Source organism: Botrytis porri (genome assembly GCF_014898465.1).
Source record: "Botrytis porri strain MUCL 3234 chromosome Unknown BPOR_008, whole genome shotgun sequence".
NCBI classification, from domain to species: domain Eukaryota; kingdom Fungi; phylum Ascomycota; class Leotiomycetes; order Helotiales; family Sclerotiniaceae; genus Botrytis; species Botrytis porri.
Window position 1 is genome coordinate 1,132,794 of NW_024066082.1, and position 21,967 is coordinate 1,154,760.

The following is a 21,967-nucleotide window of genomic DNA, read 5'->3' on the forward strand; positions in this document are numbered from 1 at the left end:
AGCTAACAAATATGACATCTGCATTGACGCATGCTCTCTTGCCTCTTCAAATATAAATGCCAAATCCTTTCCATTGCGATCTTGAAATCTGCTTATTAAGCGAGGAGCTGTTCCTTTCAAATAATCTGCGCACCGCTTCTACAACCTGAAAGCCCCTCCACAAACATTTCTGCACGACGAACGCCCTGAAATCTTATGATAAAATTGCTTTTGCGATTCTCAACATAAGATACTAGTTGAAGTTGCGCGGACCGCTTCCCGAAAAGAACAACAAACTTAATAGCCCTTTTGACGACCAACCCGCGCGCTTGTCGTCACCAAGCTCGAGCAATTCAATATCGACAACCAAATTAACAACAAACCATCAAATTTATCATACGATAGAATGAACACAATGGATACAGATATGGCAGATGTAGGCAGGACGGTTGAGCCCACGGGATTATCTCCAGTAGCAGAACCTGCTTCAATACCAACTCTTGATGGGTGGATTGAGAACTTGATGGCGTGCAAGCAACTGGCCGAGGTCGACGTTCAGAGGCTTTGCGATAAGGTATTATTGTTTGCGAATCTTGTCATATTCTCAGGCTGCATAGTATGAGCCAGCTAATCAAGGACGCGTTACCAGGCACGAGAAGTATTGCAAGACGAGTCGAATGTACAGCCGGTGGTATGCTTGCCCTTTTCGTGTTGGAATTCAAAGAGCTGATCAACGATCTAGAAATGCCCTGTTACTGTCTGCGGAGATATTCATGGGCAATTCCATGATCTGATGGAGCTCTTCAGAATTGGTGGACCAAACCCAGATACCAATTATCTATTCATGGGTATGCCTCCTATCCCTTACTGTCATTTCTTGGATTTACTGACACGTTATTATAGGTGATTATGTTGATCGAGGTTATTACTCAGTCGAAACTGTCACTCTTTTAGTCGCTCTAAAAATAAGATACCCCCAAAGAATCACCATCCTCCGTGGTAACCACGAATCCCGCCAGATCACTCAAGTTTATGGATTTTACGACGAGTGCCTCCGAAAATATGGAAATGCAAATGTTTGGAAGTACTTTACCGATCTCTTCGACTACCTTCCCCTCACCGCCCTCATCGACAACCAAATCTTTTGTCTCCACGGAGGTCTTTCCCCCAGCATTGACACGTTGGACAACATCAGAGCTCTCGATCGTATACAAGAAGTGCCACATGAAGGTCCTATGTGCGACTTGCTATGGTCGGATCCAGATGACAGATGCGGATGGGGAATATCCCCTAGAGGAGCAGGTTACACTTTCGGACAAGACATTTCGGAGGCGTTCAACCATAATAACGGATTGACCTTAGTCGCAAGGGCTCATCAATTGGTCATGGAGGGATATAATTGGTCTCAAGATAGAAACGTAGTTACGATCTTCTCAGGTATGGTGCCTTTATCTCCTTCAGCGGTGTCTGATGCTAACCATAAATTAGCCCCCAATTACTGCTACAGATGTGGTAACCAAGCAGCAATTATGGAGATTGATGAGCATCTTAAATATACTTTGTAAGTAGCAAATCTATCCTCCTCGATCTCGTAGTCTCTAACATAATGTAGCCTACAATTTGATCCATGCCCAAGAGCTGGAGAGCCAATGGTATCACGTCGTAAGTACCCTAAAAATTCAAATCTCAGTCGTATCTTTTTACTAATCATGGCGATAGGTACTCCCGATTACTTCCTCTAGATATACAAATGGAGCGACTTAAGACGAAACACTTTGATATGCGATATTGCGTTACAATGATTGGGACAGAAGCAACGAACATTCTGTTTTCTGTATGTGAGGTTCTATGGCATCCTTTGGGAATAGCATTCTAATTGGTATTGCCTACGAATAATACATCGGTGGCCTATCCGGAACTCATCCAACTTTTGTAGACTTGCATTAGACTACTTATTATACCAAAATGCAAAAAAGCAGTTGAGGATATTTCCTTTGAAAGGGGGATACCAGCGCCGTGAATATACATTCCTATTATTGTAATTTGATATGATACACTTGAATGTCTGTTTCTTACTTGTGATCCTGACTATGATGATGACGATATCATTATCTTCGACGGGCTCTGTTGTTTCCTTCCCATAAACGAATCAAGGAAGCTTCACCTTGCTTTGTCCAGATATATTGTACAATCAGTTACCGGTATTTCGTGGACTGTTTGAATTTACTTGGTCATAACTGCCTAGTAACAGACATTAGAAGTACAAATCACTTTACCTGATTAATAATAAGTATGTATGCTCAGAAAATTGACTGTCGTATCAATATACCTAGTCCTTTCTATTAGTATATCCTCGAAAAGTTATTAATTGTGGTTAGATTATCTATCCATGAATAACTCATGTCAGATACTGATACTTCAGCTGTACTTAATAAAACCCCACCATCCATTGCACTGACGCCATTTCCGTCGATTTTGCCGTACTTGCCGCCTTAAGCCTTAGCTTTCGGCTTATTTCTATTCCCAGGTTCATCATATCAATCCAAAACCCCATCCTCGAGCCATTCAAAGACATCTTGCCATTTGTTACATCAATCTTCAGTTTCTCGTTAAGTCGTCCAATCACCGACGACTGATCTAAAGTCAGTAAATTTCCTGATGAGTCCACACTCCAAAGTTCTTCTCTATTGATACATTCACCACTTTTTGTTGACCACTTTGCGATACGAGCCATCGAGCTTTATCAATTTCCATCATGTCTTTACCACCTCAAGATCCCACCAGAAATTCATATCAACAACCAAATACGCAACGTCACATATTCCCCGTTCAACAAAATCTTGGTCAACAGAACATTGCTTACCCAAGACCAACTCCAACTGGTATTCGCGGTCCACCGATTCAACAGCACAATTCTCCATACTCAACTCCATACGCCAATAAGCAACCAGTTCCGCCGAGACAAAATGGCAACAATGGAGTATCTGCAGAACAACAAATTGCTCAGGGTATTTTGAGTAATACTACGAACGGTCAAACTCCTCAACGACAGCCTCAGAGACAAAATGGCCCACCTCCCATGGGTGCAGCAATTCACATGGCGCCTCAGCATACCCCGCAAAATCAATCCATGACTGTCACTCATGCCGTTCACCCAACTCCCCCATCTGCCATGAATCAAACTCGAGATTTCGCAACGCAGCAACGGCAATCACAATCCCCCGCGATGCAAGGACAGAGTCTGGGTGTTCAACGACCCCCGTCCATGAACCCCTCCCCCGCCAACTCAAACCTCGGATCTACGAGACCGCAAGATTCACCGGTAAGCTCCACTCAGGATATGTCCATGATTGATCCTCAGCTTGCGCTCGATCAACAATTGGACCCTAGTGGTTCTCTTCTTTCTCCGGCAGACGAACATGATCAAACCGAAGCTCCGGAAGTGACTCCTGGAGAAATGTTATCTGCCCCACCAGGAGGTAGCTATCCGACTTTTGAGGCCCTTTTTGCAGCTGCGCAGGCACATGCCTTGACACATGGTTATGCGTTCGTCATTGGCCGATCTAAACGCGACAATAGAGGTCTGAAAAAGGTATTTTTGATTTGTGATCGCGGCGGAACCAATAAGGAGAAGGTGCCCGGTGAACAGCGACAACGTAAGACCAAATCGCGTAAATGTGGTTGCGAATTTGGAGTCTTTGGTCTCGAGAATAAAACTTCTTGGCTTTTGCGAGGTCGAATTGATGGAGAGCATTTAACACACAATCATCCTCCGAGCGAAAGTCCCACCGAGCACCCGGGAGCTAGAAAATTGGATCCTAAAGCAATTGCTGCTGTAAAGGCTCTTGAGGAAAACGGTATATCACGTCCTGCCCGCTCACATATATAAGTGGATTGCTAACACTATTCTCAGGTGTTTCTGTAAAAGAAACCCTTGAAATTCTCCATCGTGACAACCCTACTATTCGCTTTCTTCCTCGTGACATCTACAATGCCCGAGCTGCTATTAAACGCGACCCTTCTCGTGTCGAACCGACAGCCATGGAGTCTCTTCCCACGTTTTACAAAAAGCCTCCCATGTCATTTGAAGAGAAACTCCGCGCCGAGCTTCGAACTGAGGTAGCGAATGCCCAAGCAGAAGTAGAGAAAATCAAGGCCGATTGGAAGCAAGAAGTAGAAGACTTGAAGGAACAGTTGAGGCAGAAAGATTTAGTAATTCACAAGTTTGAGCAATTCATTGATATCTGTAACGAGCGGGTAATGATTAGAAGGGACGAGTTGTCGGATCCCCCCGCCGGCGCAGAGCCAGGCGCAAACACTATAGCAAATGCTATGGGCAATGCTATGGGCAATGCTATGGGAAACGCTATGGGTAGTACTATGGGTAGTACCATGGGCAGTAGCATGGGCAATACAATGGGCTAGATTGCTTCTGCCTTTATCTATTGATTAGATGAACGTACTGATTGCTGGACCGCAAATGAATTTTAATGGACATGGATCAAGGAACGGAATGGACTATGGGACTATGGACAAGGGAGTTGACTTGCTTTACTTTTCCTAAAGGCGGATATAATCGGTTTCGTGGTTCTGGGATAGGTACTATTATGGCTGTATGGTGTCTGGGGTCGGGAGGACGGAATTCTACCCATTTTGTGTCATGCTCTCTTACGATGGCTGGTATTCGATTTCGGTGTTCATGGCATGTTCATATATGAGATGAGACACAGATCTCCACTCAGGCGGCCGTCTTTAGCAGAGGATCATTGGCACAGAGATTAAATGTAGGGGATATGAGATACACATGGTATTCATCTTCCGTCAATGAAATTAATATAATATAATCTAGACGATTGGTTTTTTGGTGATTTGTGTGAGAGAATACTCGCGGATAGATGTTAAGCATTACTTAGCATTCATGTGCACATTTGAGACTTGAAGATCGCTTGCGTGTGATTGCGGCTCAAGTGGAAAGAAAGTGCAGGAGGGGTACTCGTATGGGGAGAAGAAAGAGAACGAGGATTAATAGTTCGAGTTCGATAGGAATAAAGCGAAGAAAATACTAAATGTATTGAAAATTGAAACTCGGGATTGGATGGAGCTTATATGAGTACCTACATATCATAAAGTTGCGAATGGCTTTCGATAGAGAATAAATAAGAGAAATGGATTTGTTTCAAGTTATTCGATACTTAAGCATTGCTCCCGGTGAGTGCCCAGTGAGCATTTAGTAATTAAAGATGGTATGCGAATCCCCATTCTTTTAGTGGTGGCGTGAGCAACGCTAATATAGCAGCGGCCGCATCATGCCCCACGATTTTGACTTTCCCTCCAAAATTTTGAAAGTCTAATGTACATTCGCGCAATATCAACATTATACAGAAATGGCTTACGGTAGCTGGATTTCAAGGCCGATTTGGTCTTATGAGATCGATGGTAAGTTATTCGCTTTCCAATATGCATTGAAAAAATATTGATACTTCTACAACGTAGATATAGTCGCATTATGGCATCTTTATCGCATTCCAATCATTCTTACGACGGCCACGATTCTCATACTCGTCAGGATAACCCTTCGTCCGCGAACAGTGAGGGAGAAACTATCTGCATCGCCTTTGCCCTCATCACCGCTTCTACCTGCGGTGAAAGAAAAGATATCACCACCTGTAATTGACGAAAAGAAAGCCAATGGCGTCAAAGCCCCACGAAGAATAGTCGGAGGCATCAAAAAACGCAAATCTTCCGAGGAAAACCTGCAGACTGGCCCCCAAAAGATTCAACCCCTCGTTTTCTTTTCATCATTGACTGGCACGACAGAAAAGACTGCCAATGCTTTTGTGGAGAGCATTAGAGGCGATCTCTCTGGACGTGCCAATGGGCAAAGAATTCAATTTCTCGAATCTCAACTACTCGATTTATCATATATTGACTATGATGACTACTTCATCAACCCACCAAAGGGCGAATCTGGAGTTAGCTACTTTTATCTAGTGCTCATCCCTAGTTATAATATCGATACTGTGTTGGACAATTTCCTGGAACATTTACAAGAAACACATAATGATTTTAGAATCGACACAGCGCCATTGTCGCCCTTGGTAGGGTACTCAGTGTTTGGGTTTGGGGATAGAGAGGGTTGGCCAACGGAGGAAGAAGGATTCTGTTCGCAGGCTAAGGACGTGGATAAATGGTTAGCGAAATTAACGGGAAGAAAGAGAGCGTTCCCTCTGGGAATGGGCGATGCAAAGACGGACGCAAAAGAAAGGTTGGCGGAATGGAAGGAGGGAGTGGTAGACGTGCTGGAGCATATTGCAAAGACTGGAAATCTAGGCGAAGGGGTTGTCGGAAGTGGAGATGCGGTAGAGAGTGATGTGGAGGATATTGAGGATGACGATGATGGGGAAGTTCTTTTTGATGAACAAAATGTTGCGTCGAGAAAAGCCAGGACGCAAAAGAAAGATGACAGTCTAAACGATTTAGAGGATATTGGTGGTGTTCTGAATAATACTGAAACCATAGACAATACTACTGGTGAAGAACCGGAAGAACTCGAGATAGACTTCACGACAGTCGGATTGAAGAAGGGGAAGGCCAAGACAGCTCCAGTTGTCGCTAAGGAGATGGTTCCAACAACTTCGCCTACATATGCAGCTTTAACAAAGCAAGGCTACTCAATTGTAGGGTCGCATTCAGGAGTCAAGATTTGTAGGTGGACAAAATCGGCTTTGCGAGGCAGGGGATCTTGTTACAAATATTCATTTTATGGCATTGCATCTCATCAATGTATGGAGACTACGCCATCATTGTCATGTTCTAACAAGTGTGTTTTCTGCTGGAGACACGGTACTAACCCCGTTGGAACCACCTGGAGATGGAAGGTAGACCAACCAGAAATGATCTTCAATGGTGTCAAAGCTGGACACTACAAGAAGATCAAGATGATGAGAGGTGTTCCTGGTGTCCGAGCCGAACGTTTCGCGGAAGCAATGCGCATTCGTCACTGTGCTTTAAGTTTAGTCGGCGAACCAATTTTCTACCCTCACATCAACGAGTTCACGAGTATGCTCCACAAAGAACACATCTCCACCTTCCTTGTTTGCAATGCACAACATCCAGATCAACTCGCCACCCTTCAGCCCGTCACTCAACTCTACGTTAGTATCGACGCTTCAAACAAGGAATCTCTCCGTAAAATCGACAGACCCCTCCATCGAGATTTCTGGGAACGCTTCCAGCGCTGTCTCGAAATTCTCCGCGAGCGTCGCTTTGAACAGCGTACCGTATTCCGTCTTACGCTCGTCAAAGGTTTCAATATCGAAGATGAAGCGGAAGGTTATGCCGATCTTGTCGAAAAGGGATTGCCTTGTTTCGTGGAGGTCAAAGGAGTGACATATTGTGGAACATCATCTTCCGCTGGTGCAGGACTCACGATGCAAAACGTACCATTCTATGAAGAGGTTTGCGCCTTTGTCGAAGCTCTTACCGCATCCCTTAAGAGAAGAGGATTAGGTTATGGTATTGCAGCAGAACATGCTCACAGTTGTTGTATCTTGATTGCATCTGATAGATTTAACATTGCGGGTAAATGGCACACGAGGATCGACTACAAGAAGTTTTTCGAGTGCTTAGAGAGTGGAGAGAAGTTTGGCCCAGAGGATTATGTGGGTGCTGAGACCCCAGAATGGGCAACATGGGGACAGGGTGGATTTGATCCAAGGGATGAGAGAGTATATAGGAAAGGGAAGAATAAGGTCCCTTTGCCGGAAATTCAAGGCATGATTATGGGAGAGGTTCAAGATGGGGGTGAGGATAAGGTTGCTGAAAACAGCACCAAGGATGATCTTGCTTTCTAGGTGATGATAAGCAATAAATATTGATATCAAGAACAATATAACCCCAACCGAATGTACTATTATTTTCCTACACCAGTCAAGTGCCACCTCTCTTTTTCAAGATAACCATATGTGCTTTCTCACATCCCTTTCGATAATCATTCAACTCCACACTAACAACCTCCAAAATTTCTTCTGCCTCAAATTTTTCAATCTCAGCTTTATAGCCCCCGGACTCCCAAACCTCCTCTAAAACGGTAGCAATAATAAGACCACTTGGAACAAGTATCCGAATAAATTCCCTCAGCGCAGGATCAGGACCAACATGTCCATACGTAAACGTCCCAGCACAAGTCACCAAATCATACGATCCATCCGGCACCTCAATCGTCTGCAACAAGTCTCCCACGAACAGATTTTTATAAAAGCCCGTCAGACGCGCTTGCGCGAGCATAGCAGGCGAAAAATCAAGGCCATCAATGTTCGTAGCGCCGCTCTCTGCAAGCGCAACCCCCACGAGCCCGGTGCCACATCCGGCATCGAGAATGCGGAGGGTGGAATAGTGGGGAAGTTGCCGGACGATTTGCGCGATAAGGCTGGGGGAAACGTAGTTTTGAAGTGCGACGATGTGGGTGTTGTAGGTGGAGGCCCATTGGGTGTAGAAGGCTTGGAGGTCGGAGGGGGGGAGGTTACTCCGGAGTTGGGCGATGAGTTGGTTAGCGGGGAGCATAGTTGGGGTGGTTGGGTTGGAGGCGTGGAGATGTGTTTGGAGGGAGGATGGAAGGGAGAGGTGATGTGGGAGTTGGAGATGGATTGTGTTGGATGTGAGTTGGGGGTTGTGTTGGGATATTGGGCAAGTTGCCTGGTGGAGGCTTGACCCCGCATATTAGGTGGGTAGCACCAGGTAGGTAGCACCAGGTAGGACAATTAATGTTATACTGCCAACTAATCATGAAACTTCAGCAGCTCAGCTGAATAATGAAGAAATTGGGTTATACTTGTGAGTATGGTAGTTGAGAATGAGATTGTCTGAGAGGTTAGATGCATGGAAAAAATCGTAATCATAAAACACTACTTTGTTTATAAGTTGAGCAGTCCCAGATGTTAGATTACAATATTCAACTTATCAACTATAATATCAAATTTCACTTCATACATCAGTGGAGAAGATCAATCCGAAGTATGCAGACAAGTTTCCGTGTTGATTCTTAGTTCTGAGTTGGATTGGACTGATAAATAAGAGAGTCATCAAAGTCAGCCTGAGGAAATTTTGTTAAGCAAGTCGCTTCCCAAGAGATTTATATAGAGGGGTCATCACAAGATACATTTCTTTTCTCCTGACCAGTTATGCATATGAAAGTTGGAGAGGGCCTGGAACACAGGAATTGGAAATTGCATTTTTAAGCTACTCACTTCCCTCTGCCTTATGCACTCTCCCATTAATAACAACATTCAACCTTTCCCCATCCTGCAAAATCGTAATATCCTCCAAAGGATTCCCATCAACCAAAATACAATCGGCATAGAAACCCTCCTGAATCTTTCCCAACTCATGTTCTCTCATGAAAAGTTTAGCCACTCCTGCAGTAGCAGCGACGATAGCCTCCATAGGAGTAAACCCGAGAAGATTCACGAAATGGGCGAGATCTCGCGCGTAGGTTCCATGAGGTGTCCATGCAAATCCATAGTCACCCCCTGGAAGAACTACGATGCCTCGTTTGTGCATTTCTTGGAGTCCGTGGATGGCAGCGTCGAGTTCCTTTTGGTAGCCTACTTGCGAGGCTTTCTCGTGTGAGTATCCGAATTCGCTGGCGTCGTTTACTATTCTAATCTTCAGCCGGAATCCATACAACGAGAGTCAATAGAGAACTCACAAGTTGCAATCAACCAATTTATTCCAGGCGCAACAATATGTTTATCTTTCTTTGCTTCGAGCATGTCCATGCCCTCTTCGTCAATATAGGATGCGTGAAATAATACGTCAACGCCATGTTTCACGCACATTTTTACAGAATCTTGAGCTCGTGCGTGCGCACAGAGTCGTCGTCCGAGACTATGTGCTTCCTCGACGCACGCTGATGTTTCTTCGTCGGAGAAGTAACAATCTTGAGCTGATCTCTTTTCCGTTATCTTGTATCCCCATTAGTTTGAGAGTCAATAGGATGCAGAGGCGAACTAACCTCTTCACCACTCATACTCAACTTGATCTGATCAACACCAAGATGAACGTGGTTTTTAATAACTTCCCTCATTTCATCAGGTCCATCGGCGTACGCCGTGATCCCCGGAACTAAATCTCCATCTCTCCTCGCTATCTCCATACCATTAGCTAGGTATCGAGGTCCGGGGATTTCACCCGCGTTGATAGCATCGCGGATGACCGCATCTAGATCATTTTTTGCGGATGCGGCTCCAAAACACCTTGAAATTCCTTAGTCAATGGATTTTCATTCTTTCCTTGGAAAACTCTGTTGTGAACGTAAATGAAGACACACATACATAGTATAACCCGAGTCCAAATAACACTTCGCACTCTTGGCCGTAAGATGCATATGTTCTTCCCATGCCATTTCCTCAAGCGCATTCAAATCTCCTCCATTCCATGTGAGATGTGTATGAGCATCCCCTAGTCCGCTCATCAATGTGCGACCTCTCCCTTCGAATATCTGCACATCTGGGTCCTCGAGTAATTGTTCTTGGTCAAGATTGGAGAGAATACCTACGAAGCGAATTCGTTCTCCGCATATCAATACATCACCGGGAAAGGGATCGCGACCGGTAGAGTCGAGAATGGTGACGTTGATGAAGAGAAGTTTGGAGGTGGGAGAGGTGCCGAGGATGGAGTATGGGGTGGGGAGGAGGGAGGAGTGGAAGTTCAAAGAGGCAATGGGGATTACATTGCGAGGAGCAATGTAGGAAAGCGGAGAGGTGATGGTTGGGGTTTCCATGATGGATGAATGAGCAACTTATGACAGATTGTGGGCTTTCTGAGTGGGATAGAAATCACCGCTGATGCTGGTGATAATATGTCGAGAACTATCAAGCCTATCCTATTCAGACATACACATCACACATCTTCGAATAATTCCTCGTACTTCCTGAATATATTCAGATACAGAGTATGTGAGATTTGTCAGGCAGGGTTCTCCGCATCTCGACTTGAAGTTGCACATGTGTGGCGGAAGATCGCCAGAACACACGTAGTTGCTCTAATACTCTTCACATGTCCCAATATGAGCGAAAGTGTCGCGCATCGTTTGGTCAGAAATCGTCTGGTCAACAAGCTGATCGATACAACGTAAAAAGACCGAATAAGGGTAGAAAACTCTGTCGCTCTCATTATTTCCTTGCATTTGGGCGGATAGATTAACCAAAACACTTGATGATGTTGATTACAGCCCTTAACGGGAAGAGAAGAATCTTTTACAAGAGCGAAAAACACACAAAACAACTGAGTTCGTGATATAATATCCTCTGGTAGATGAGATTGAACTGGTTGCAGAACATTGAGCATGTCTCTTGATTGCCGGGAAGAGTTGTGTGACAAGGGGTGGGATTTTGAGGGAAGTTGGCATCTTCTACTTCTTATATGCGACAAAAACTACTTGTCAATGGCGATGATTGCCAAAATACTGATACTCAACAGGCAACGAAATAGAAGCCTGGTGACAAGACTCAGTTGTTAAGAAAGTCTTACGAATCAATGCGTATCTCGCAATGACTCTTTCCTTACCCCACTCTAGGAACATATCTATAAATCTATTCCCATCGACATCTCCTTTCACAAATTAACACAAATTAACACAAAATCTCAAAATTCAATATGAAATTATCAGATTCTTCAAAGCTCTTCACAGAAGATTGGATAATAACTATCCCATCTCATCCCCACCTCCGCTTCATTCGTCTAATCCCCAGCCGCTACGACCATCTAGTCCGTATTTTCAGCAACCCCTTAAACGATCCCAACAACCGCACTCCAGACGATAACAGCTGGAAAGAATCCGATTCTGTTGGTTTGATTAAAACATACACTGAACGCTTTTCTACTTCCAAATTCTCACATAATGCCCTAGCACTCTCAGTAGAGGAAAATGGTAAAATTGTAGGCATAGGACTCATGCATGAATTTGAACATCAGTCCCGCTTCGCGAATATCGGGACGATTCTTGAAGAATCGGGCAGGGGTCATGGGATTGGCAAGATTTTGATGGAGCTACTTTTGAGGTTGAGCTGTGAGTTGAATGTGGATGTTGTGGAAGCGGGTACAATGAAGAAGAATGCGGCGATGAGAGGGTTGATGAGGAGTTTGGGGACTGAGGAGGTAGAGGAGGACAAAATCATGCCGGGGAATAGAAAGGTGGCCGAGATTATGTTTAAGGATATTGAGAGGCAGAGGTGGAGGGATTTTGATATTAAGATTGAGTTTTTTGGAGAGGTAGATTGATGGGGGATTAGAAAGTGGTGGTCACATCACTTGTTTGATACATGTATTTCATACGAGCTCAGTTGCGTTGAATTTTATTGGATTATCAAAATGCTAGAAAAGTAGTAGTTTGCTACTTTGTCATCCCCTTAACTCTCGAGTCTGACTCAGAGTACTCTCCCCCTCTCACTCCCTAAATCTACAAGGCACCTGCACATGTACGACTTCTTATCCTGCAACCAGTATCTTGAAGTTCCTCCATTACTCCGATGGTTTAGATGCATCTCCTTTCGCGGCTTGTCCAGCTGGCGAAATCTGAGTTCCTCCACAATGAAAGCATTGGTTGGGAATAAAGTCTTGTACCCAAACACTCTTTCCGCAACCGTCGGCGCCGGAGCACTTGTATTCTGTTCCGGATCTCTCCATATTGATATTAGGTCTTAGGTCGAAGGTGTTGGCGTTTCGTGTTGATGTATGTGGAATGGGTGGTTGAATTTATTTGAATACTCTCGCAGGTCGATTTCGGGTGATTAATAGAGTTATGCGCTGGAGTTGATACTTTTTGATGATATTATAAAGGTAAAACTGTGTAGTGAGAAGCAGAAGACGAAATAGAAATCTAAGTAGAAGCTAAGACGATACGGTGGCGAATTCAAATGCAATGCTAGACTGGGCTGTGAATAGCGTGTTCATGTTACTGATCTTGTCGCTGTACTAAAAGCTAATTAAACCTTTAGACTCGTGAATGGTAATATATAATGCGTATCAAAATGGCCTTTCTGGGCGGCTGGTTTATTTGAACGTGGACGAAACCACCGTCAACCTGCTAATTCACCCTAAAAGGCTAACTGCTATGGCTGTACGATATTTGGTGTGCTAAGGAACCCGTACCGCTCCAGCCAATTCGGATCATGATGCGTCAAAATCCGGCCCGTCAGAATAGCTTTTTGAAGTCACTCCACCTACTCACCCATCCGAATATACCGAACCGATGATCCGGTATTTGGTAGTATTCTTTCTGTTTGGATCAGCTTGGCAAAAACTCGTATCCATCAGGATCTCCATAGACGATGATCCGGGGACCGAAACTGGGTCGATCGCGCGGATATCGAGCTCAGGGTACCCAACACTACTTGAACCCTTCTTCGCTAAACTTCGATAACGTTTAGGTCGGTAAGATTAGCATCCTCCTTATTCGTACTACATGTAGTATCGGCTTTTGAAAATTCATGTTCATGGTAGCAAGGCCACGACACAAACAGATAGCATTTGTAAAGCCGTCCACTTAGCGCGAAGAATCTAACGCAAAGTCTTTGTTAAGTCCGTTCGCTATATTACTCTTAGCTCCGTAGACCTTGGGCTAGATTGAATATAAATGTCTACGACGCCCTAACTAACCTTAGCCCCAACGGCCCCCCTTCAGCGTGAAGCTATGACAGTCTCCACAATCCTCAGCTGTGGGTGCCATTTGTCACAAATTCGGGCCGACTCTTGTGATGTGTCCAGAATATTGTTAGGCTAACAGGCGGGACCGTCCGAGTTGATGGATTAATGGGGTACGATGAATATGGAGTTAAAGTTGGTATGGGGCGGTTGTTTCAATCGTTTTCCAATGTGCGGTGACCGTTATCATGTCCCTGCGGGGCAGCCACCGCGCTCTGATCTGGCCATTGTATTGAAAACATCAGACAATATTTTCAGATTCATATGCGACTTTGTGGGAACTTAATGAAATAGTCGGAATTCAAGCCGAATCTGGGTTATTGAGAGAATGTAGTTTGAAATTTGGGAGAGGGCTGGGTGTCATCTATCACTCATGTGATCAAGCGAAATGTTTAGGGACTTCAAGACTCAATCAAAAAACATTAAAAATTTCATATGCCCGGTCCTTCCAAAGCTGATCTGTGACGTAAAAAATTATATCCAAAATTTCAATCAGCGCCATAATTTTCCTGCTCCCATGACCGTAAGATTTAACATAATTCATATCGCTGGCATGACTTTCCCAAACCATTCCTTCATAGAGGCACGTTATACCCCTTGAACTTTCGCGCCGGTATTCCTTGCTCAAATAACCAATCCAGCTCATCAAATTTCCTCCCGTTAGTTTCTGGAACTCTTAGCCAAACCCATAATGTTCCCAAGGTTGATGTCCCAGCAAAAATAAACCCAATCTTTCCTCTCAGATTTGCTGAGTCTGGATTGATCAACAGTGGAATAGCAATATTCATGACAATACCAAACACACTCTGTACCACTATACCCAATCCAACTGTCCTCGAACGTAATGATGAAGAAGGAATTTCAGCAAAGAGTGCCCATCCCATTGGTCCAATAGTCGAAAGATAAATAAACGAGAAAGTGATCACACAAGCTACTTGACCATAAGCGGGTCCTTTGCTGGAATAATTAGGTAGGATATCCAATATACCAATCACCAATAGCAAGAATGTCAACATGGCTGTTCCGACAAAAGATGTAGAACGACGTCCACATCTGTTGATAAGAAACCATGAACAAATCACACCCAGTAATCCTAAAATCGTAACTCCAACTGATAATGTAAATGCGTTAGAGTCAGACATGCCAGCAAGTTCAAAGAAGTAACTCGAATATCCAACCGAGAAAACGACACCGGTAAGCTGGGCGACGGCGAAGATACCCATCGAGATTTCGGTACGACGGAGGTTGGAGCCCCGGAAACAATCAAGATAAGTGGTTTCGGAAGAATTCTTGGACTCTGTTGAGATGATCGTTGTCATTTCTTCTGTAGTGTCAAGAGGAGATTGATAGCCTAAACGAGCGAGAGTGGAGGTTGTGCTGTCCATGTGGGAATGACGGAGCAGATACCAAGGCGACTCAGGTGCAAATGGGAGACCGAGAAGAATGATTGTTGGAAATATAAATTGGAGAGCAAAGGGGATTCTGTAGGCATTCGCCGAGGCAAATGTTCCTGTGCCCTTAAGAACGAGATTGCCCGTGAGTTGACCAATGGAAATAAGTAGTTGAACCCCAGAGGTGGTTAGGCCTCGTATAGTCGCAGGACATATTTCGGCAGCATAGCTTGACGGAATGGTGAGAAATGCACCCAAAGCGAGACCGTTGATAAGCTTTGATATGTTAGTTCAACCCAGAGTCTAAGGGGTGGGGTAATCGATCTTACCTTGCCTACTAGTAAAACCACTGACGACCGAGCGAACACTTGCAAGAACACACCGATGATGCTGAATATGCACCCAACTCCCATTATCAACCGCTTCCCAAATCTATCGGTAAGATATCCGGTCGCAATGGCTCCGAAAAATTGGCCAATGTAGGAGGCAGAATTGAAACCCGTTTGCCATTTTGAGCTGATTATATATGCGCCTTTGTACTTGTATCCAAAATCACGCTCGAAAGAAGCAATTGATATTGCACCACCAGATATCTATATATATTGTTTAGCCATCATTCGTGGATGTTGAATCTCAAGCGTCTACTGACCTGAATATCCATTCCCCAGTTGACAGCTGCCAAGGCGAAAAATCCGGACCAAAACACCGCTACTTTGTGTCTCATCACCATCTGCCATGTCGAAAGTTTTTCTGGTCCCTCTTGAGTTTTCAAACTCGCGATTTGGGTAACCGGCTCCTCAGAAACAACAACTACCTGTGTGTCCTTCATTATCATAGATTCATTACAGTCGCGCTCGAGAAGAAAAAAAGTGGTCGGGATCAATTCATTCCCTGGGGATTGCCTATGAAGATATTATACAAATGCTGATCTTTAAGTGGGAGCGTGCTTAAGCATGTAAAATCTGGGGAAATCCCGGAATAAAGTATATGCTACCTTTTACAGACAAGAGATTTAGGGGATTAAACTCAAAATGAGGATTACTATCAAATAAAACTAATGTTGTCAAGGGGCTGGGGTTTCTACAAAAGCCGGTGAAGGTCGCCCCTTGACTTTACATTCTTAGGAAAGGGGTCAGATACATTTTGTTGAATTTGATTTGTTCTGGATGCTGGGCTTGCTGTATGAAGGTTGTATGGTAAACTAAATTATGAATAAGCGGCCACAATCTAAGGCTAGAAGACTTCGAACTCTCAGACCGCGACAGCTAGACGTTGACATTGTTCCATAAAAACTTTGAAAAGTGGATCAACCAATGAAATGCCTCTGATTATTCCCAAATCTCTTTCTAAACTTTCAACTTCCTTGTAACAATTGTTGACAATGATTCAGACTTGAACACTCAAATGCAATTAAACGTGGCTTTGGACGCCGAAGAGTTTAGACAATAAGTTGATAACGGGGAACTTCGCTAAAAGTTAGAAGACCGGAAAGAACTATGTGACCCCTGCAAATATCAGAAGAATGAGTCTCCCCAATTCCTTTTTCTCTATTTCCCAATAGTCTTGTGCAAGCTTCATTAGATCTTGCTGGTCGAGACATGGTATTGTAGCGATGAATCGTTTAATAATATCAACATCGTGACCGCTCATTAACACAACCGCTCGTAGCAAGATCAACACTCCAGCACCTCCTAAAACATGCGAGATCATTGGTGTAAGCCAATATGCTGTCTTCATGAATTCATAAAACAGTAACCCATCGTAGGCACCAAGTCTCCAATCTTCTAACAATATGTCACTTATTGCCTGGAGTAGGTGCAAAATTTGTTCCGCTGCGAGACTTTCCATTTGCAGGTCTCCCAGCAGGCCATAGTGGTGCATATCATCGATGCGAGAAAATAGAGGATTTTCTATGTCGCCGAATGAGACCCCGAATGGATTTGGACAGCATTGCGTTTGTTCCGAACCGCTTATCACTGCGCAAATCCATTGCCCAGCCTCTGACAGCTTTTCACGATCATTAAAATGTTCGAATGTATCCCCAAATATTTCCATAAAATCGATTCTCGGATTGCCTCTTTCACGAGCTTGATGGTGAATACCCGGTAGGTTGCGTTCAAGTTCAATTGACCGCATCGGTACATCACCTCCATTTCGAAAGCTAAGAACTACGGGAGGTGAAGTCCTTTCAATATGCTTGACGGGGCCCTTGGGATGTAAGGGTGGAATCGGCAGACAACTCGGGGCGTAATGTCGATTATTCCGTAACCCAGCCGTGATAATTCCATGATAAGGAGCCATTTGAAAGACTCGGAATTGGCTTGATTCCTTCAAGGTTATTTTCTCGAGATGGAGGAAGAGGGATTGGATAGACGGGGGAGCAGGAACACTTTGAATAAACTTGTATTCGCAACAAAGAGTGTTTGATTATGTTATGCGCAATAATGGAGGCAATCAGGCACAACGAGTTGATTAGAGTTCGAAGAGATGTCCATGAGCTTAATATAAACAAACTTTGGTTCAAAACCTTCATACAAGCCACTGCAATCACTCTCGGGTTGAGTCACACAAGTGCAACTTCCAAGATGCAAGAAACACAAAACGTAAAACGATTAAGTATTATTGGCTTGAGTCAATAGTTCACATCTGTAGTATTGAAGTGATCTGACATATTGTGCTACGCAAACATTGAAAAACGCCCAGATACTATGTCGCTTGATTGCGGACATGAGAAATGGGGCGGTATGCATCTGATAACATATGATAATGGTGGTGGATGAGAATGGGACACTTGACCAGCAATCACAGCACAGTGTAATATTTCGTGTATGCAGAAGTAGGCTGATAAGAAGGTCATGTTCTAGGAAATTCCGAGGTAGCTGCGCTACGGGTGGTAGGATACGTCTTAAGGGATATTGCCTACCGAATCAATTAGAGCAATTAAGCAAATGTGACGCAGCAAGGAAGGTTAGCTGCGATAACTGTTTCTCCGAGACCTTTATTCGCTTGGCCATCAGTATGTATGGTCCTGAAATATGAGCCCAAGAAATCATCAACTCTGACGTTTGTTCAAGTCGAGGAATTATTACTATGAGGAAGGACTCAGTCAAGAAAGAATGGACTGACTAAGCAGAGATGCGCAGAGGAGCCTTGATCACGTGTATGTGAACCTCTTGTTCAGTCTTTGTTATTCACATTTTTTACTTCTAGTGACATTTGGGCAGCAGATCAATGCTATTCATCTACAATCTTCATCTATAACATCATGCATCCGAATGTAGTGGTTATTTATCAGAGTTTCCTGCTTATCAGTGCTTCTTGTAACAGAAAGTAGTTTCTGCTTACCACACATCATACTGGGCCTGTGGAGTGGAAGTTCACTCAACTCCCATCGGAATGGATATACGTAAATATCAATGAGAGATCTATCATGGTATTCGGTTCCTTACACGATATTAGCATCTTAAACACGATCTTTTGCTCTGTCTTTCACGGCGATATATATCTCCAAGGTCTTCGTCCAGACTATGAAGTGACTACTTCTGACATTGGTGTTGCCAACATTGTCTAGCAAATACACATCTTTATCATGGGTTCAAATAAACTGGTCAAACGAGATCATATGTAGCATATTGCACAGTATAAACTGTGTCTAGCCTAGGAGCTTACTATTCCATGCTATCACCCACCTTCAATGATTAGGCTGGATTTAAAGAATGCTCTCACCTCTTCACAATCTATCCCTCAATTCTTGGTTCATCTAGGAGTGTGTATCTTCAGACCTGTTGCTTGTCGACTTGAAGTCTCAGGATGGACTACCAGTGTCACAGCTCACAATTGAGGACATCGAAATCATGTTGACTGTTCTCCATCTTTCCAGTATTATTTCAAATGTGAAAGTGAACCAAGATCTGTAGGTGTTCCATTCATAAGTACATGATACACACTGAATAGTATGAAAAGATGCTGAATTTGAGACATGTATGTTGGACTGGGACTTTATCAACATTGTTTTATAACTTCACAACAAAAATAATCGAGATCACTCTTAGATTTTCATATATCTTCCTACCAATTCCAAAATTTCGAACATCTTGGCCTATCGTAGCCTACTATGCTCCTACCCGAACTCCTTGCCAATTTTCAGTCTCCGACCAATCACAAGTCAAGATTACCAACCCCCAAAAGAAACAACAATATAGATAGGCACCAAGAATGGATAGCTGCCTAGCCTAAGGCCTTATACCTCTCAGTTCAAACAATTTTCTTCACATCCAGAACCAACTCGGTGACTTCGAATGATTCTCCACAGCTCTCAGTAGATCCTTCGAGCATCAAGAGCTCGAGAAATATCTGGAGGTCTCTTTCCTTTAATTTTCCTTGAGTCTGACTTGCTAGTGCTTTTCTAGTCAACTTCAAGCTATCTACTTAAACTCTGATTTGCCAAAATTGACGGTAGAATCGAAAACGACAAATACCAAAGTACCTGGCAAAAACCAAAAAACAGGACATACCACGCAAAATTTCACCAATTCCTCAAAACTCACACCTCTCAACATGTATTCTGAGTCCAACAATATCTCTGTCAATGTCAGAGGTGAAAGTTCCCCGATACGCCCTACTACACACGAAGTTTTGGTAGACGGATCAGATGTAAGTTTTCTTTTCTTTACCCTCAATTCTTGCAACAAACATCCTCTGGATAATTTTCTGGTCAGTGTATGCAAAGCTTTGGAACATTGGAAGAACTTTTTATGAGTCAGCTTTGACTCCACTGGCCGTCGTTGCCAAATCCAGCCAAGCTGGATTGCCCTGGATCGAAAAATTTCCAGTCTTCCTCCCATCACTTTACATCCTAACAAGACCTGATCTTGAAATTAACATATTATACTCTAGACCTCCTCACCCAAGAAGTCATCGTCAAGCAAGTCTTCAAAGAATAAGACCGTTACACCGAAGAAACAGAAAACGGCAGACAAGATGACCAAAGTCCCCACCGTTGATAAGGATGAAGATGCTTCTGACGTCGATAACCCCGGTCATGAGGATGAACTCAGTTCATCAGAAGCTGGCGCTACCCATGGAAAGACTCTATCTAAAGCAAAAACTGTCACGAATGACGAGGATAGTGGTGAGGATAATGATAATGATGATGATGACGAAGAAGATGCCAAGGAAACGGTTACAAAGAAACCCGCTGCTGCTCCCAAATCCAAGTCTTCTACAACTAAGAAGCTAAATGTCAAATTCAAGGAGGAAGCCGAACCATCAGAAGGAGCACCTCCAAATGTCTCTGATGCTGACACCAAAAAGGCTGCACTAGTTGCTAAGTCCAAAAAGAGACCTGCTGCTGCTATTTCTACGACGGCTGGAGCTCGCAAGAAAGCCAAGCTACCAGCAAATGCCTACAATCCCGAATGTTATGCCGATTTGAATAGGGAAGACAAGTTGTTGTTTGATCTCAGATCCGAAAGTCCAGAAGCTTCATGGAAAGAACTTGTTATTCAGTTTAACCTGGAAATACAGGGCGATCCTGAGCTTAAACCTGATGCACTTAGAAAAAGATGGCCAAGAGTCAAGGCTGCAGCGACTGAAATCAAACACGGTGATGTATGTTGATAGCTGGCCCCTCATCAATATGTTTTTCTCAAATGTCTTGTAATTGCTAACTTCTCACATCAGATCCAAAAGATGTGCATCTTCAAGCAAGATATGGAAGACCAACTCGAGAATATGAGAGATGAGCTGTTGGCAAAATTTGAAAGAGAGAAAGAGGCTGTCTTGCGAAAATTCAAGACAGAAATGTGGACTGAAATTGCCAAAAACGTTGGCCAAAACGGGGGGTAACGACTATGAACCAGCTATTTTGCAAAGAAAGTACGAACTCTATAAGCGCCAGGGTCGTATCGATGACAACGATAAATACTTGGCATGGACTGAGGAGGATGAGAATAGCGTGAAAGCAGAAATTCAGGATGACGAGGAGGAACTCGCCAATAAAGAAGAATACGACGACGACGAGGATGACGAAGAGGATGACGAAGAAGAAGCCGACGCTCAAGAGGATGCAAATGGTGCAGATGAGATCGAAGTCGATATCAAAGGCGAAGATACCAATATGTCTGAAGCCGATGCTTGAACAATACTCAACATCTCGACCACTAGCACTTGAGAGTGGATAGGACTTTATACTGGAGACTTTTCTTTTGTGTGAGTATGTTTCGCAGCAGAAAAGCCTTAGCATCGCCAACGGTCAAGAAAGCAGAGCCACTCACTCAATTGCGTTGCCATCAAGATCTCATGCTGCAATCGTCTCCGCTTCTCCTTAAATTTGCTTCTGGATGTTTATTGGTCAGGAAGTACGCGATTTATGATGGCTTCACTACTTTTTTCTTTAGAATTCATGGGAATTTCACTGGATCTGTGCCATTTTCATTATTATTCCGATATTGGTTGCTTCGATTTTAATTGGGATGCGGCGGATAAAGATGGGATTCAGAAAGAAAGAAAGTGTTCCATACAGTGGGTAGGCGGAAAGCATTAGCTGTGATTCAAACTTCATCAAATTGCCGTAGCACAAATGAATTTGTTTCTGTCTACCAAAAGAAGGAGATGTCTTAGGTGTCACGTATTGACTTGCCATTGTGATATGACTCCAGGACATTCAATGTATCTAAGACGATAAATGACCCAAGCTTATCTCGTCTCCCTCCGAGGCAGAGTGGTCAGGCCTTATCTAGATGTGATATCAAAAATGACATCTATCCCGTCTCATCATTACACCCAAATATCTTTGGACAATAGTATCTCGTATATTCCGACATACCACCTCCATATCAAAGGCTCATAAATTGGAAAACCCATGATTTATTTGAAAGAAATGCCAATATTAAAAG

General features: G+C 43.7%; 9 protein-coding genes across 9 annotated transcripts; 5 read left to right on the plus strand and 4 right to left on the minus strand.

Moving 5' to 3' along the window:
• Positions 1–32: 32 nt before the first annotated feature.
• Positions 33–2,037, plus strand: EAF01_006457 (uncharacterized protein). The gene is made up of 6 exons (XM_038914711.1): positions 33–553; positions 629–670; positions 722–827; positions 883–1,540; positions 1,592–1,641; positions 1,699–2,037. Exons 1-6 carry the CDS (start codon positions 386–388, stop codon positions 1,719–1,721), a joined length of 1,047 nt encoding a protein of 348 aa, XP_038769666.1. The 5' UTR covers positions 33–385; the 3' UTR covers positions 1,722–2,037.
• A 517-nt stretch (positions 2,038–2,554) lies between these two features.
• EAF01_006458 (uncharacterized protein) lies at positions 2,555–4,825 on the plus strand. The gene is made up of 2 exons (XM_038914712.1): positions 2,555–3,836; positions 3,893–4,825. The coding sequence occupies exons 1-2, from the start codon at positions 2,735–2,737 to the stop codon at positions 4,402–4,404; spliced, it is 1,614 nt and encodes a 537-aa protein (XP_038769667.1). The 5' UTR covers positions 2,555–2,734; the 3' UTR covers positions 4,405–4,825.
• Positions 4,826–5,363: 538 nt separating this feature from the next.
• Positions 5,364–7,832, plus strand: EAF01_006459 (uncharacterized protein; the record flags this gene model as incomplete). The annotated part of the gene is made up of 2 exons (XM_038914713.1): positions 5,364–5,415; positions 5,473–7,832. The coding sequence occupies 2 exons, from the start codon at positions 5,364–5,366 to the stop codon at positions 7,830–7,832; spliced, it is 2,412 nt and encodes an 803-aa protein (XP_038769668.1).
• A 76-nt stretch (positions 7,833–7,908) lies between these two features.
• Positions 7,909–8,541, minus strand: EAF01_006460 (uncharacterized protein; the record flags this gene model as incomplete). The annotated part of the gene is made up of 1 exon (XM_038914714.1): positions 7,909–8,541. One exon carries the CDS (start codon positions 8,539–8,541, stop codon positions 7,909–7,911), a length of 633 nt encoding a protein of 210 aa, XP_038769669.1.
• A 675-nt stretch (positions 8,542–9,216) lies between these two features.
• Positions 9,217–10,759, minus strand: EAF01_006461 (uncharacterized protein; the record flags this gene model as incomplete). Its single annotated transcript, XM_038914715.1, has 4 exons — positions 9,217–9,632; positions 9,686–9,941; positions 9,992–10,232; positions 10,311–10,759. 4 exons carry the CDS (start codon positions 10,757–10,759, stop codon positions 9,217–9,219), a joined length of 1,362 nt encoding a protein of 453 aa, XP_038769670.1.
• An 875-nt stretch (positions 10,760–11,634) lies between these two features.
• Positions 11,635–12,258, plus strand: EAF01_006462 (uncharacterized protein; the record flags this gene model as incomplete). Its single annotated transcript, XM_038914716.1, has 1 exon — positions 11,635–12,258. One exon carries the CDS (start codon positions 11,635–11,637, stop codon positions 12,256–12,258), a length of 624 nt encoding a protein of 207 aa, XP_038769671.1.
• Positions 12,259–14,255: 1,997 nt separating this feature from the next.
• EAF01_006463 (uncharacterized protein) lies at positions 14,256–15,900 on the minus strand (the record flags this gene model as incomplete). The annotated part of the gene is made up of 3 exons (XM_038914717.1): positions 14,256–15,347; positions 15,401–15,664; positions 15,721–15,900. The coding sequence occupies 3 exons, from the start codon at positions 15,898–15,900 to the stop codon at positions 14,256–14,258; spliced, it is 1,536 nt and encodes a 511-aa protein (XP_038769672.1).
• Positions 15,901–16,565: 665 nt separating this feature from the next.
• EAF01_006464 (uncharacterized protein) lies at positions 16,566–17,372 on the minus strand (the record flags this gene model as incomplete). The annotated part of the gene is made up of 1 exon (XM_038914718.1): positions 16,566–17,372. The coding sequence occupies one exon, from the start codon at positions 17,370–17,372 to the stop codon at positions 16,566–16,568; it is 807 nt and encodes a 268-aa protein (XP_038769673.1).
• Positions 17,373–19,628: 2,256 nt separating this feature from the next.
• Positions 19,629–21,210, plus strand: EAF01_006465 (uncharacterized protein; the record flags this gene model as incomplete). Its single annotated transcript, XM_038914719.1, has 4 exons — positions 19,629–19,724; positions 19,968–20,681; positions 20,754–20,897; positions 20,950–21,210. The coding sequence occupies 4 exons, from the start codon at positions 19,629–19,631 to the stop codon at positions 21,208–21,210; spliced, it is 1,215 nt and encodes a 404-aa protein (XP_038769674.1).
• Between the last annotated feature and the right edge of the window lie 757 nt (positions 21,211–21,967).

Bases quoted from the DNA above. Each gene is read 5' to 3' on its own strand.
- EAF01_006457 (XM_038914711.1), top strand. From the start codon at position 386: ATGAACACAATGGATACAGATATGGCAGATGTAGGCAGGACGGTTGAG. The intron at 554-628 runs GTATTATTGTTT...ACGCGTTACCAG, and splicing joins TTCAGAGGCTTTGCGATAAG to GCACGAGAAGTATTGCAAGA. The intron at 828-882 runs GTATGCCTCCTA...ACGTTATTATAG, and splicing joins TACCAATTATCTATTCATGG to GTGATTATGTTGATCGAGGT.
- EAF01_006458 (XM_038914712.1), top strand. From the start codon at position 2,735: ATGTCTTTACCACCTCAAGATCCCACCAGAAATTCATATCAACAACCA. The intron at 3,837-3,892 runs GTATATCACGTC...CACTATTCTCAG, and splicing joins AAAGGCTCTTGAGGAAAACG to GTGTTTCTGTAAAAGAAACC.